The 15,407-nt window shown below is 40.9% G+C and overlaps 1 protein-coding gene across 5 annotated transcripts in view; it reads left to right on the top strand.

Moving 5' to 3' along the window:
- LOC110535499 (phospholipid phosphatase-related protein type 5) overlaps positions 1–15,407 on the top strand; it is a 104,362-nt gene that overhangs the window by 33,062 nt on the left and 55,893 nt on the right. For 2 of the 5 annotated variants that reach the window (XM_021620529.2, XM_021620526.2), the window contains exon 3: positions 4,640–4,828. In XM_021620529.2, coding sequence (XP_021476204.1) covers positions 4,640–4,828 — 189 coding nt within the window. Of the gene's footprint in view, positions 1–4,301; positions 4,829–15,407 lie in introns of those variants that run through there. The other 3 variants (XM_021620530.2, XM_021620528.2, XM_036935206.1) reach the window with 3 other exon arrangements.

Genomic DNA, 15,407 nt, shown 5'->3' with positions numbered 1-15,407 from the left:
TATGACATGGACATAAGAGTGTCAATACCCACATGTATTTAAATGTCTTTTTTACTGCCAAGAAGTTTCCTTTCGTTTGAAAGTTTGTTTCTTAAGTCCTTTGTCGCTGTTGTAATTCACTCTTTAAAAGTCCTGTTTGTTTTTCATTATATTTGAAACAACTTGTAGAAAATACACTTTATGACACTGTCAAGAAGCATTATGACCCTCCTGTGTCACTTTACTTCGACTAAGAAAATACACTTAATGACACTGTGAAGAAGCATTATGACCATCATAATCATATAAGCCAGATAGGCCTATCAGTCAAAAAGAGTGTGTCTTGTCCTGCTCCTGAAATCTGTTCCATTCATCCCAGTCATCAGAAATAGAGCATTGAGGTAGGTGCATTACTGACGTCAATGTGTACGCAATTACAATGATAATTTAACATGGTCAATTACAGAAAATGTTTTAAAACATTAACATACTGTTGACAAGTACGCTATGGTGTAATGGAATTTTTTGCCTTGTGTGGTAGGTTTTGTGGGTTTCGACACTCTTATGTAGACGTCATAACAAGCCATAAAATAACGCAGTATATGTTACAACAGGTCTAAATATATGTGTCATGACAGTGTTATGAGCATATTATGACAGGTTATGACACATTATGTCAGCTGTTATGACATATTGTTATTATATTATGACATGTGTAATGACTTTGTAATAACGTGTTATGGCGCTGGGTGTCAAGTAAAGTGTATTTTCAAACAGGGACTCAGATTAGCTAATGTGTGCATGCAGGAGTGGCCCCTGAGTTGCCTCTCCTCTGCTTTTATTGAGTGTGGTCATGTAACCTACAGTACGTGGCCTTTGTTTGTGCTCATAACACACCATGGTTGTTAAAATAGTGTATGCCTATAGTTTGAAATTGCCAGGGGGAAAACACACACCAAGGGGAAACTTGGTGTGTGTTGTTGTGTGTGCGTGCAAGTTATTAGATAATTAGATTGATAAGCGTGAGTGAATAGTGAAGCTTGTTTGAATGAGTGATTTAGATCATTAGATTGATGGCCATTTGTTTGTTTTGTCCCTACTTTTTACTGCCCACACACACACACCTGCATACACATACACACACAACCCGGCCGTCTCTACCTATGTACAGTATGTAACCACGGTTCCTCCTTCTGAAAATATTATTATGTGCTAAAAGAGAAATAATTTCCTTGTTACTAAAGCCAATTCTGAAGCATAGTTTCACCAGGTCATCTAACTGCAGGCATTTCAACGGTGGCGGGCGTGCACAGCAGAAGGTAGCCAGGGAGACATGCACTTCCCTTATGTTTATCTTGAAATATAACTAAGACTTTATTCTATAAATAAAATGTTGACTTTTTTCTCTAAATATTCAGTTTTTTCTAGCAACATTGCCACTTAATTCTCAAAATGTAATTTAGACTTTATTTTCAAAATATTGTCACTTTTTTAAAGTACTATCGTGCAAAAAATAATAAGCCAAGTACCACCACCCGTCGCTCTCTACTTGAACCTAATACTCTTCCGTACAAAACTACCTCCATACTTCTATTCGATTGTACGGGTTACCTTCAGATGAGTCCAGTGACACTTGTGAGGGTCATAGAGCAAAACGGAGAACACCATTGTGTTCGTGAGAGTCTCCCCTTTCAATAGAGTGGTTCCTAATAGTTAGGTATTTAACAGATGTTTTCGTGAGAAGACCCATTTTCGGGATGTCTCATGGTCTGATAAACATCGCTGTAGCTCGGTCACTTTCCAACGCAGATGCGGAAGGCCGCCACGGGCGGATGCGGTGGATTGAGACGCAGGTCATGCAAAAAGCATGATATCTAGCTTACATTGATGGATTTTTAATGGGGATTTTTATTTATTTTGTCACTTAGATTGACGCACGGGTGCATCAATAGACTCTTAAGGATTTTTAACAACTAAACGTCCTACTCTATCTTTACCCCATTTTATACAGGATTTATTGTGACCTTAGACCTCCCAACTTAGCAGGAAATCAACATTGGAACAAAAACACTTCACTCACATCTCTGGAGTGACAGATGGACTGTGGCCCTCAGATGGTGCTTTTCGTAAACACGACACCTCAGTGCCTCAGAGCTGACATGTGCTGTCCCGATCAGTAATTGGACAGATTTGTAGATCCTTCCGCATGATTGGATCCGTGGCAGCGGTGCGATGATGCGGCTCAAGTAATAGGCCACTGTGAATCGCCTGGCACATATTGTCTGGCCTCCCGTGGAGAGTTTGATTCGGACAAAAATACCCCTGATCTGTAATGCACATTGGTACATCTGGAATAATGGGTGAATATTGGAAAGGCTAAACCCTTTAAAATAAAAATGAAAGATTGGCTCCACATTTTTTGCCCATGAGGCTTAGCCATAAAATAGCCTCAAAGTTTGAGCACATTCAGAAATGTCTGTTTCTTTGAGACTGTAAAATCTGCGTTAGGCTGGCATTAATGGTAAAGGATATACATTTGCCTTGATGGCACTATAATCACCATGGCACACAGCCTTTCCCTCCCCTGATCCAGACAATACAGACAGCTAGAGAACAGATCTGTCGTAGTCCTGCTTTAAAATGGATCTTTTAACATCTCTCCATCTCTGTGTACCTTTGATAGTTAGATCTTTCCGTAATTACACCCAAACTGAATGGTACCATTTGAACCATGGATGGAGTGTCTAAGTGTTTGATGTGTTTGTCCTTATTGACTCATATGCCATGACTGTAGAATAGAATAGACAGAAGAGAAACATTTCTCGGCATCCCACGGCATTATGATACTGGTCAAAATGTTGTCTTGACTACACAGGAAAATCAGAGTGAATTTCACACTTTCAAAAATGTTAACATTTAGATAGTGTTTCTGTAACCCTATACAGAATAGAAACTGTACACAGGCTGTGTGAAATTCACAATACACTGGAGTGAACTAATTAGTATTTCACTCTACTCTGGAGTGAAATATAATGGAATGGCTTATGGAGTAAAGCCAAATTTGCATATTTCCCAGGATGACTTTTTTTGTGAATTGTGGAGTTTCCGCCCATGGCTGTATTTGTTAGTGGCACAGACATGGTTGTTAAAAACTTTCATTTAAAAGGTCCTAGGTAAATCTTATAATTAAAATTAAACTATGACAATACACTATACATTACATACTGATCATAAGGACTTTGTTAGCCTAGTTTATCCTAACTCAGCAGTGTTAGGAAACTCTTGTTTTAAAGGCCACTTCAGGTCTGCATATCACTTAATGCTGGATTGCAAAGTGATGTGATGTGTAATTCCTATTGGAATCCAGATAGTGTTAGGGCATCCAATCTTTGGAATTTCTATTATCCAGCAACCCACATTCAGAATGACTTTCAAGATTGGTAATATAGACTACCTAAACCCATTTAAACTGGAACAACCATTTCAGTAATGGATGTAATAAATCGAACTAACTGATTGGATTAGTTTACAAACATTTTTGCTCTTTATCTTTGTGTAGCATAAGATTGATTGATTGACTAATGTACATGCAAAAACAGATATGAAAATAAATCCTAAAAAATAAACCCGCAGTAGAGCATGCTGGGAAATATGATAATGACAGGCTTGGATTTGATGGGACTGTTTTATGAACCACAATGTAAAGGAATAACTCTGGTTATTAACACCAACACTGGGTGTTCTTTTACAACACTGAGTCTTAATTTCAATCTTACAGAGTGAATTTAACTCCTGAAAAAAAAAATCAACACTGGCCAATTCCTATTCATTTTCATTATGCGAACCTAAAGACTCCAACAACAGAACAGTCGTTGACATCAGCTTTGATTAATAATTTGATGGAGTCTTTGGAAAACACGTGCATAAAATCGAATTGAATATGAATGTTGTTTGCATATATATCTCTTCAAATACTTCCAACAAAATTACAATAATATAGATATCTGGACTGCATGGACAAGAGTGTAGAGTAGACTGATGTGGTTGACGTCAGCTTTGATTACTGTGTTCTGTTGTTGGAGTCTTTAGGACACATGCGGGCGTTCGCATAATGAAAATGAATAGGAATGGTGCGTATCTCTCCAAAGGGCACTAAAGCTGACGCACGACTCTGACTGCGGTGAAGATGACTTGGAGGCGAATCTAAAGCTCCAACAAGTTGCTCAGAGTCATTCACTGCGGGTGCTGAAAGGAGAGATGAAAAGCAGCAACGGGCGTGCGTTGTCACTCCTCTTTCCATCATTTGCTGCCCACGGTGAATAGCGGCGCGGCTGCTGCTGCGCACAAACACACAGACCCACGCGTGCGCTCCCTCCAATCCACACGTTTTCATCTCTATCTCGTTCATTCCGGTTCCAGTGACCAACCGGGGGTGACAGAACACGGCTCTGTGAACATCACCATTCAGCAATGCCTTATAACGAGCATTAGTGGCAGTAGGAGAAATGTGTGGCTGACAGGTGCTATGGTCAAGCTGCTGCGCTAGGCTAGGGGCGAAGAAGGCGGAATGAAAACAGAGGTGGCGGGGCTTTCTCTCCTCAGTCAAGTGGATTGTTAAATGTTCCTTTCTCTTCCTTTGACAAACATGCTTTATTTTCAGCTGGTGATCATGGCGGGGACGGTCATGCTGGCATACTACTTCGAGTACACGGACACGTTTAACGTGCACGTCCAAGGGTTCTTCTGCTATGACAATGCCTACGCGAAGCCTTACCTCGGACCGGAGGAGTCCAGCGCGATCCCTCCCGCTCTACTGTATGCGCTCGTGGCAGGGGTCCCAACACTTGTGGTGAGTTTGTCTATATTCACTATTTCTATGATGTGGGTATATTTGAATAGGCTCCAGATTTATACTGTTAACATTTTTCGGAAAAAAAATCTACCAGAGGTTAACGTTCATCGGCTAATTTGTTTAATTTGCTTGTCTATTGGAAATGAACTTGCATAATGCAATCGATGAAAATAGACTGTGCTTAGAATATAAATCACAACACTTGCAGACAGCAATTGATTCCTGTCTCGACTTGCCATAGCAAGCAATTACTGTAGCTTATACAAGTTGCTTCAGACTGGTGTTTCATGTTACTGGCCCTCAAGAAACTGTACTCTGTATCTTTAAATCAGGATCGATTAATTCATAGATACATAAAGGCCTGGATGAAACATGCAAATGAGTTATAACGTCAGCACAAGGCTAGAAGTCTTACATCAGTGGTGGCACAACACACATGTATAGGGGGCAATAATACTCAAACAGATTTAGGTGCCTTCATATGATTAACGTTTCCCTAGGCTCAATTATACCACCTTGGGGGCCATGGCCTCTTTGATGCCAGACAGGCTTTATTACAATGTCCTGCTCTATTTTATGGTTTCATTAAGGAGATTATGTCCTCATTCCATTCAAGCTGTCAACATGGAGCTTCTGCACTTTTGCAGACAGTATTTCTGCGCCCCAAGATGTCACCCTATTCCCTATATAGTGCACTGCTTTTGTTTTGATCAGAGGTCTCAAGTGTAAAGTGGTGCACGGGAATAGGGTGCCATTTTAGACCCTGCATAGGTCTGTGGTCTATGGCAAGGGTGTTCTAGTCCAGGAGTATTCAACTCTTACGAAGGCCGGAGCCTGTTGGTTTTCTGTTCTACCTGATAATTAATTGCCACCATCTGGTGTCCCAGGTCTAAATCAGTCCCTGGTTAGAGGGGAACAATGAAAAAACACAGTGGAACTGGCTTCTAGGTCCAGAGTTGAGTTTGAGTGTTTGAATCAATAGGTGATATAGTTCTAGTCATACTTTCTTCTTAAAAAACACCACTGACTGTAGATTTTCCAGTAATAGGTCAGGCTATGGTTAAAGTCCAGTTATTTTTATACAGTATATGCATGCTTAGTACTGACTGTACACAGAGTTCTTCCTTTTTTTGACACCTATACCTGACTTTTCTTGCATAGACAAATAACAACACCCACATGCTGCATCCCACACACTTCCAGAACAGACAGGAACCTAATATAGAAACCATAGATAATATTGCAGGCTCTATGACAGAAACCCTCTCCTTCAAAGCACTGCAGAATGCAGGCTAATACATCAGGTATAACCATGATAATTCTGTAGACTATACCTCATTTTAAAAAAGTAACCTTTATTTAACTAGGCAAGTGAGTTAAGAACAAATTCTTATTTACAATTACGGCCTAGGAACAGTGGGTTAACTGCCTTGTTCACAGGCGGAACGACAGATTCTTGCCTTGTCAGCTCGGGGATTCGATATAGCAACCTTTCGGTTACTGACCCAACACTCTAACCACTAGGCTACCTGCCACCCCAACTATGGCACCCTATGCTTGACTCTCACCACCCCAGATATTTGATGAAGGATTATGTCTCAGGCTAATGATCACAATTTGTAATCTATTTAATAACTAGGTTTAATAATGCTTTAGAGCATCACCTCAAGTCTTGATTATAAGGTGTTGGGTGTCAAGTTTCTCTATTTGAAAAGTGTTGAAAATGAAGAAGGATGGTTCTTTCTGCAAGCCAAACCCAATATGGTTTCTGGCCACTGTTCTCCATGCATGATGACATTCATGCCTCTGCAGATGACAAGTATTTGATTGACAGGATGCTCATAGGGGACATTCCCTCTAGCCTACAATGCTGTGGTTGTTCCCTATTCCTGAAAGAGGTTATCACTTTGGAGACTCACTGGCATATTTTAGAGGTTGCTGCTTGTCAGGATTCCCCGTTGGATAGAGTGTGGTTGTAAGTGACTCTTCTTTCATGTTATGTTTTGATTTGGGGCGTCTCCAGTCCAATGCATTCAGATGCATTGTGCTTGCATTTAAATATTTCAGATCCCATCCGCCATATTTTCCATTTGTCTGACATTTTTTGCTCTTTGTTATGTGGAGGATGGTGTTGAGACATATGATTATGTCAGTGTTGTAGTGTAACTGTGTTGTAGTGTAACTCACTTATGTTGAGCTTATCTAAAATATACAATTGTATTATACTAAAAACGTTTTTTGATATATTCTATGTTGAAAATCTAGTCGTTATTTGAGATAGCACTGACCGAATATGGGATTTTGTGGTAACAGGTACACACACGTACTCATGATGCACACACACACACTAAGCCAACTGACTGAAAGTGTCTGTAAGACGGATGATGACCTAAGCAGATTCACACATTCAGTTCCATCCCAGGCTGGATGAAAAACTCTCTTGCTGCCACATAGAGTGTGTGTGTGTGTGTGTGTGTGTGTGTGTGTGTGTGTGTGTGTGTGTGTGTGTGTGTGTGTGTGTGTGTGTGTGTGTGTGTGTGTGTGTGTGTGTGTGTGTGTGTGTGTGTGTGTGTGTGTGTGTGTGTGCGTGCGTGCGTGCGTGCGTGCGTGCGTGTGTGTGGGGGATCTATTACAAAGTAGTGTTGGCAGAGAAGATACTGCCTCCTTAAAATGTGCTGCTCAGAAATGTCTTATTGGATTTACAGTGGAAGTAAAACCAGAGGATTCTGATTGGTCGGCAGAAGGTGTACTGAAGTTTAATAGACGTGGGGTTGCCTATATATTGTAATTGGTATGTACAGCAGGTAGACACTGAAACTGTATATGCTGCAGACTTTCTTGCCACCTTATTCCCTATGCAGTGCACTAGTTTTGACCAGGGACCATTTGGGATAAAAAGCAGTACACTACAAAGGGATTAGGTAGGGATAAGGGATAGCACAGCCACTAATAAATACTGCATTCTCCCTACACTGCAAAAGTTTGATCTCAGACACAGTTTACGCAGAACTTCTCACCACTTGAATAGAAGTGGTGAAATTTGTAGTGAGGTTTGTTAGCAGAGCATAGCTGAGTGGGGGGTGAATGTCTTTAAAACAGTGCTCGCTTCTTGACACACAACTTAACGAGACAGCATGAGTAATGTAAGGTAGAGAGATACAGTGCAGTCTGCCTTGTGCTTATTCCTACCGTCTGATTGACACATTCTGCAATTTCTGCTCAAAATCTGCTCAAAAGTTTTCTCATTCAAAGAGAGTACTACTGTTCTAGTTGTTGATTTAGCCCACATTGAATGTTTTGAATTCCGCGTATTTGGTATGTAGGGCAATGGTATCTCCTTCTTCATAGCTCATAATTTCAGTTTGATGGTGGATTGATGAGTGGATTGATGAGTATCATGGTATGTAGGTTGGCTGTTCGCCACTGAAAATAAATAAATAATTATCATTTTTCTTCCAAAGCCGATCAGTGATTCTGTTCTGCTGCAAGTCCTATCAACCCCTGGGGTTTGGTTGTAGTTTTAAAAAAACTTACGCTCAATCTCAAACCCAATCTTTTATTTATGACCAATATGCAAATCTCCATCTTCGTTGAAGAACATGTGATTAGCATTTCAGGGCACACAATGGTTTAGCTTAGGGCTATGAGATATCATTGTGTGGTGGTGATGTGTGGTGGTGATGTGCTTAAAAAGTAATGAGAGAGAGAAAGAGAGGGATGGGGGGAGGGGACTTAACCCAAGAGCAAGGAGCAACAACACCCACAGCTAGCTAGCTAACTTTCAAAGGATTAATATTCAGAGTACATATAAATTCCTCATATGAAACACTTCAATAACCCTCACTAATAACCTCCAATGTGATGGATCTGGCTCATCAATATGGAATACAGTTGGACTGATGGCTGCCTCGAAGCCTGCCTGCCTGACTGTCTGACTGCCTGACTGACTGCATGGACAACTTCAAATACCCTTTGTCCAGCCAGTGACTTAGCCTCTCAGTGCCAAACGTATTAGGATACAATGGACAAATTGGTCACACTGGGTGTACTACTTCAGGTCTACATGAAGACATATTGAGTCATACTGGCCTCTTAAGCCATCAGAGAGAAGGCTGGTTAAACAAACACCATTTTGCTCTCCTTTCACCCTGGACCTGACAGGCTTTAGAAGTCACAGGGAAACTGGGACAAATGGCCTATGTCGCTAAGGGAACAGTAGTGTGTGTGTGTGTTTGTTTATGTGTGTGTGTGTGTGTGTGTGTGTTAGCGCTGAGAAGGAAGTCTAGATGGAGACGTGGGTGGCCTGTTAGGCCGTGGCGGTCACGCACCCACGTCAAGGTGATGCGATGCTAAGTGATGTTACTGGGACGGGGTAGCAAAGTGACCGTTACCCATCTGCATCTCAGCTCACAGCTGTGTGTGTGTTTGTGTGAGTGTGTTAAACTACATACACCTCTGCGTCAGCATGGGGCAATGTTAGTATTGGATTCCACATCAATGGTAGCACACACACACACACACACACACACACACACACACACACACACACACACACACACACACACACACACACACACACACACACACACACACACACACACACAGCACAGCACAGCACAAGGGTCAGTTTGATAGTGTTAAAGACAGTATCGATTCAGGGCCAGGCCGAACACCAACCAGGAAATAAATACATTCCCATCACATCAGCAAAACGTAGAACGCCAGCTGAGCAAAACGCCATAAAACAGCTTAGTAATGTCAGTCTAAGCAGACACAGACAGCCACACTAACTAGTTTAACTGCTGTCCTCATATTACTTAGAGACTGTAACATACTGGAATTGCTTTTGACTGTAATTTAAGCTATAGGAACTGTGGTTATGGAATAAGAAGTGGTATTGTGATTGTGACAGGGTGAGCAATGCAGTTTGTGTCATATCTTAGCATGAAGCCAATTTAACTCAGAGAATTATCATTAAATGAAGATAAGCTGCTCTACAACATAATGTCTGGTTTCAGTTCTATCAGCCAGGTATATGTACTACATACTAAGTCCCCTATAAGTTATAAGTGTTATGTGCAGTGCCTTCAGAAAGTATTCATACCCCTTGACTTTTTCCACATTCATTTTATAATGACTTCCTGATCTCTGTACCCCACACATGCAATTATCTGTAAGGTCCCTCCGTCGAGCAGTGAATTTCAAGCACAGATTCACCCACAAAGACCAGGGATGTTTTCAGGCCAGGCCAGGCTTCCAATGCTTAGCAAAGAAATCAAATAAAATAACATGCGCCGAATACAACAGGTGTAAACTTTATTGTGAAATGCTTACTTTTACAAGCCCTTTCACAACAATGCAGAGTTAAAAATTAAGAAACATTTGCAATTTTTTTAAAGGAAATAGTAACACAATAAAATAACAATACCGAGATTATATGCAAGGAGTACCAGTTCCGAGTCAATGTCTTTTGGTCCCAGACTTGGCCCTCTGGTACCACTTTCCATTTCAGTAGCAGGGAGAACAGTCTGTGACTTGGGTGGCTGGAGTCTTTGACAATAGGCCTTCCTCTGACCCCGCCTGGTATAGAGGTTCTGGATGGCAGGGGGCTCATCCATAGTGATGTGCTAGGCCGTACGCATTACCCTCTGCAGTGCCTTACGCTCAAGTGCCAAACAGTTGCCATACCAAGCGGTGATTCAGCCAGTCAAGATGTTCTCAATGGTGCAGTTGTAAAACTTTTGGAGGATCTGAGGGCCCATGCCAAATCTTTCAGATTCCTGAGGAGGAAGAGGTGTTGTCGTGCCCCCTTCATGACTGTGTGGTGTGTTTGGACCATGATAGGTCCACGGGGAACTGATGTGGACACCGGGAAGTTCTCGACTCACTCTACTACAGTCCTGCTGATGTGAATTGGAGTTTTCCAGGATGTCTGGGATAATGGAGTTGATGTGAGCCATAACCAGCCTTTCAAAGCATACATATGTGAATGCTATGGGGAGATTTAGACATGTTTTTAGACATGTTACCTTGGCGTTCTTGGGGAAAGGGACTATGGTGGTCTACTTGAAACATGTAGGTATTACAGACTGGGTGAGGGAGAGGTTGAAAATATCAGTAAAGACACTTGCCAGCTGGTCAGCTCATGCACTGAGTATGCGTCCTGGATATCTGTTTGGCCCTGCGGCCTTGTGAATGTTAACCTGTTTAAAGGTCTTACTCACATCGGCTACGGAGAGCGTGATCACACAGTTGGCAAGAACAGCTTGTGCTCTTATGCATGGTTCGGTGTTGCTAGCATTGAAGCATGCATAGAAGGCATTTAGCTTGACTTCGTAATCCTTCGTAATCCATGATAGTTTGCAAGCCCTGCCACATCAGGTGAGCGTCAGAGCTAGTGTAGTAGGATTCGATCTTAGTCCTGTATTGACGCTTTGCCTGTTTTATGTTACATCAGAGGGCGTAGCGGGGTTTCTTATAAGCTTCTGGATTAGTGTCCCACTCCGTGAAAGCGGCAGATCTAACCTTTAGCTCAGTGCAGATGTTGCCTGTAATCCATGGCTTCTGGTTGGGATATGTACGTACGGTCATTGTGGGGATGACGTCATCAATGCACTTATTAATGATGCCGGTGACTAATGTTGTAAACTCCTCAGTGCCATCGGATTAATTCTGGAACATATTCCAGTCTGTGCCAGCAAAACAGTCCTGTAGCTTCGCTTCATCGAACCACTTCTGTATTGAGCACGTCACTGGTACTTCCTGTTTGAGTTTTGTATGCGTCTTTGTGTGTGGAATAAAGGTGATCTAGAGTTTTTTTCGCCTATAGTTGCACAGGTGACATGCTGGTAGAAATGAGTTAAGACATATTTCAGTTTTCCTGTATTAAAATCCCTGGCCACTAGGAGCACCGCCTCTGGATGAGCATTGTCTTGTTTGCTTATGGCCCTATACAGCTCGTTGAGTGTGGTCTTAGTGCCAGCATCGGTTTGTGGGGGTAAGTAAACAGCTACAGCATTATTTTATAGTATGAAGAATGCAATTGAACATATATATTAATAAAATAGAAAGGATATGTAATGAGAATTTTTATGTTTGTGCTTTTCTTCTAACTCATTTCTGTGTTCTATTCAGGTGCTGTTCTAAAAACCAAATTCTGTGTTCATGCAAGTGGCTGACTGAAAGAATCCTCACTATCAGTAGCTGAAATGTGGCAGTACGCCCAGACCTTGTTTTGAGAACGAGAACGAAAGATATCTCAGTTTCAAGGTCTCAGCTTAGAGAGAAGAAGCCTCGTGAGGTATTGGTCTGACACATGTTATGAACCATTATTGGTTGGTCACATGAATGAAACAAAACGTTAATGATGACTTAATTATGCTAAGTCATGCAAATATAACGTTTCTGTGTATAGCCATATATAAGACAACTGCTTGGACTGCCCAAGCAGAGCTTCTGATTGACATGTGTACTATGGTGCATTGAGTTGTTTGGAACCTCTCCAGCTCGCTGACAAATAAACAATGATTGATTTCAAGATTGACTTTGAGTGTCCCGGTGTAAGAATTTCTACGACAGATATTCTCTCCAAATGATTTGAGTGAGTTCGCACATGAGGCTATTCTTTGTTAAACGGTTAACAAACAAATAGATACTCATGTATGCTTAATTTAGAGTTATTTATGTAACTTTAGTTGTGATACAAATGTTGGGCTCTATGTTTCGATTTTTTATACATTCTAAGGCTGCATGATGTGACTAATGAGTTGAAAAAGTCGCATTAAAGGCATGAGCTCTGCTTTGTTTTTTTGCACAGGCTGTACACACTTCATCAGTCTCTCATTCACAATTTGACAAGGACTTGATAATAACTCAAATTTCCCGGCTGCATCCCCTTCGTGTGGCCGTAATGCCTCCTAAAAAACTGTATTTTGTGGACAGTGGCCGTTGTGCCCTTGCCTGAATATAATAATTATAATTCCCTTCTCCCGCTTGCGTGCCGAAACACCTCTCACTCACAAGGCTAACTGTCACGTGAGCGGGTCTTTTTTACAGGCTACAAGTGAAGACGGACACATCAGGGACGAAACTGCATGTGTCCTTATCCAATTCCGAGGTGCATATTGAAGAACTGTCCATATTTACTTTTCGTGAGCCAACAAGATGAGTAGGCCTACCGAACAGCAAAAGCACTAGCCTTTGTCAATCTACTATCCCCCATAGTACAAAAGTTGACCTATTCTATTTTGTGTGAGATTGTCTCAGACAGTTGTGGGATGCCATAGATACCAAATTAATTCAACCACTAGCATCAAAAAACTGTTTTAAGCAATGAGCCCGACACAACAGATTAGAAGGTTTAGCTTAAAATGTTGATAAACTATTTCTTCCCATCATAAGCGCAGCAATGCGCACACGGTAGTAGGCTATAAGCAACAATATTCCATTAGCAGGAAAACACCATTCTCAAAAGTGACCACGAATGCGATTATGTATTGCTTTTATTATAAAGGTGCATTTTTATGGTGAAAATTATCTTCCCCAAACTTGACACTCACGAGCTGTGTATGTATTTCACTTAGGCTCTACACCCGTTGTAAAGCAGATTAATGTGCTTGATTTTAACCTCTACAGTGTCGGTGGGTGCACAGTTATGAACTTGAAAATGGATTAATAAACCAATTAGGCACATTTGGGCAGTCTTGATACAAACATTTTTACAGAAATACAATGGTTCATTGGATCAGTCTAAAACTTTGCACATACACTGCTTCCATCTAGTGGCCAAAATCTAAATTGTGCCTGGTCTGGAATAATACATTATGGCCTTTCTCTTGCATTTCAAAGATGATGGTACAATTGTGTTTTTTGTCTTTGTATTATCTTTTCCCAGATTGAATGTGTTATATTCTCTTACATTAATAAAAAAATTCCACAAACTTAAGTGTTTCCTTTCAATTGGTATCAATAATATGCATATCCTTGCTTCAGTTCCTGAGCTACAGGCATTTAGATTTGGGTATGTCATTTTAGGCAAATTTAAAAAAAAGGGGGTGCATCCTAAGAGTTAAGAAGTTATTTGGCCTCTTCACAAACCTTATCAAAGCTTATAGGTCTATGGGCTAGGCTACATGTGCGACTATGATTTGGTTATCATTCACAAGTGATAATATATCATTCACAAGTAATAGGCTAATATTGTCACTATTCTTGATTTAATCTTGTATTTACATATATTAAATAATATATGTGTGAGATTTGTTTTGATTTAGAATTGACCGTTATCATGCACCTGTCTCGAAACAAGAGGCCGCGGAAAAAAATACATGTCTTCTATGCCCTTAAATAGCGAACAGAGGACGCTTTTCACGTGGTTCATTTTAATGCCAACCAGATTGGTTGGTTATACTCCTGTTGTAAAGAGAAGCAATGTGCTTAATATTAGTAAAGTTGAAAAATAAATATAGTAGGTCTAGCCCATAGAAAGCTTATAGGATCCTGCTCTTTTTAATAGAGGCCATCACTCTACTTATCACATCTCACACAATTGCCTATCCTATATAAATGTTGCGCAACATGAGCTCATAGGCTCTCATGAAGTGTTTGATTTGATTTTTGGTTACATTTGCAGTGATGTCAGAGTGATTAGAGGAACAATAGAGACCGGAGTACCAGGCAGTTAGCAAGTTTGGTAGACTACCAATGACCATCAGCAGCATCAGAGCTTGGAAAGGCCTAATTACCGTGACTAAACCATCACGTGGAATCGCCTGCCGTCATGACTCGTGACCACCCGCGTGGCGGTAATACGGTCACCGTAACAGCCATAAACAGGACAGTAAGTACAGTCATGACCAAAAATATTTTTTCAAGTAACTCACAATTTTCCCCCAAAATAAGTTGAAATTGACCAAAGTACTTAATCTCCACAATTCTTTATTTTACTGTTAATATTACAGAACCTTTGTTTTTAATTCAGAACTTACTATATCCATTTAATTAGAAAATAAATCGAAATGGCATTCACAAAATTATTGACATGCTAGACTTAATATTTGGTAGCACAGCCTTTTGTCAAAATAACTGTGATCAAGCGCTTCCTATAGCCATCGATGAGCTTCCTGAACCTCTGTACTGGCAGTTCACTTCTTGTGCGAACTGCTCCAGTTCTCCCAGATTTAAAGGGTGCCTTCTCCCAACTGCTGTTTTCAGATCTCTCCACAAGTTTTCAATGGGATTTAAATCTAGTCTCATTGCTGGCCACTTCAGAACAGTCCAGCGTTTTATCTTGAATCATTCCTGGGTGCTTTTTGAAGTTTGTTTGCGGTCATTGTCCTGCTGGAAGACCCATGACCTTCAACGGAGACCCAGATTTCTGACACTGGCTCTGACATTGCGCTCCAAAATGCTTTGGTATTCTCCTGATTTCATGATGCCATGCACACGTTCAAGGCACCCAGTGTCAGAGGCAGCAAAGTAACCCCAAAACATCACGGAACCTCCTCCATGTTTGACTGTAGGGAAGGTGTAATTTTCTTTGAAAGCTTCATTTTGTTTTCTGTAAACATAGAGATGG

Source organism: Oncorhynchus mykiss, chromosome 11 (genome assembly GCF_013265735.2).
Source record: "Oncorhynchus mykiss isolate Arlee chromosome 11, USDA_OmykA_1.1, whole genome shotgun sequence".
NCBI classification, from domain to species: domain Eukaryota; kingdom Metazoa; phylum Chordata; class Actinopteri; order Salmoniformes; family Salmonidae; genus Oncorhynchus; species Oncorhynchus mykiss.
Note: the sequence above shows the minus strand (reverse complement) of the source record. Positions and strands in the feature narration are given on the sequence as shown.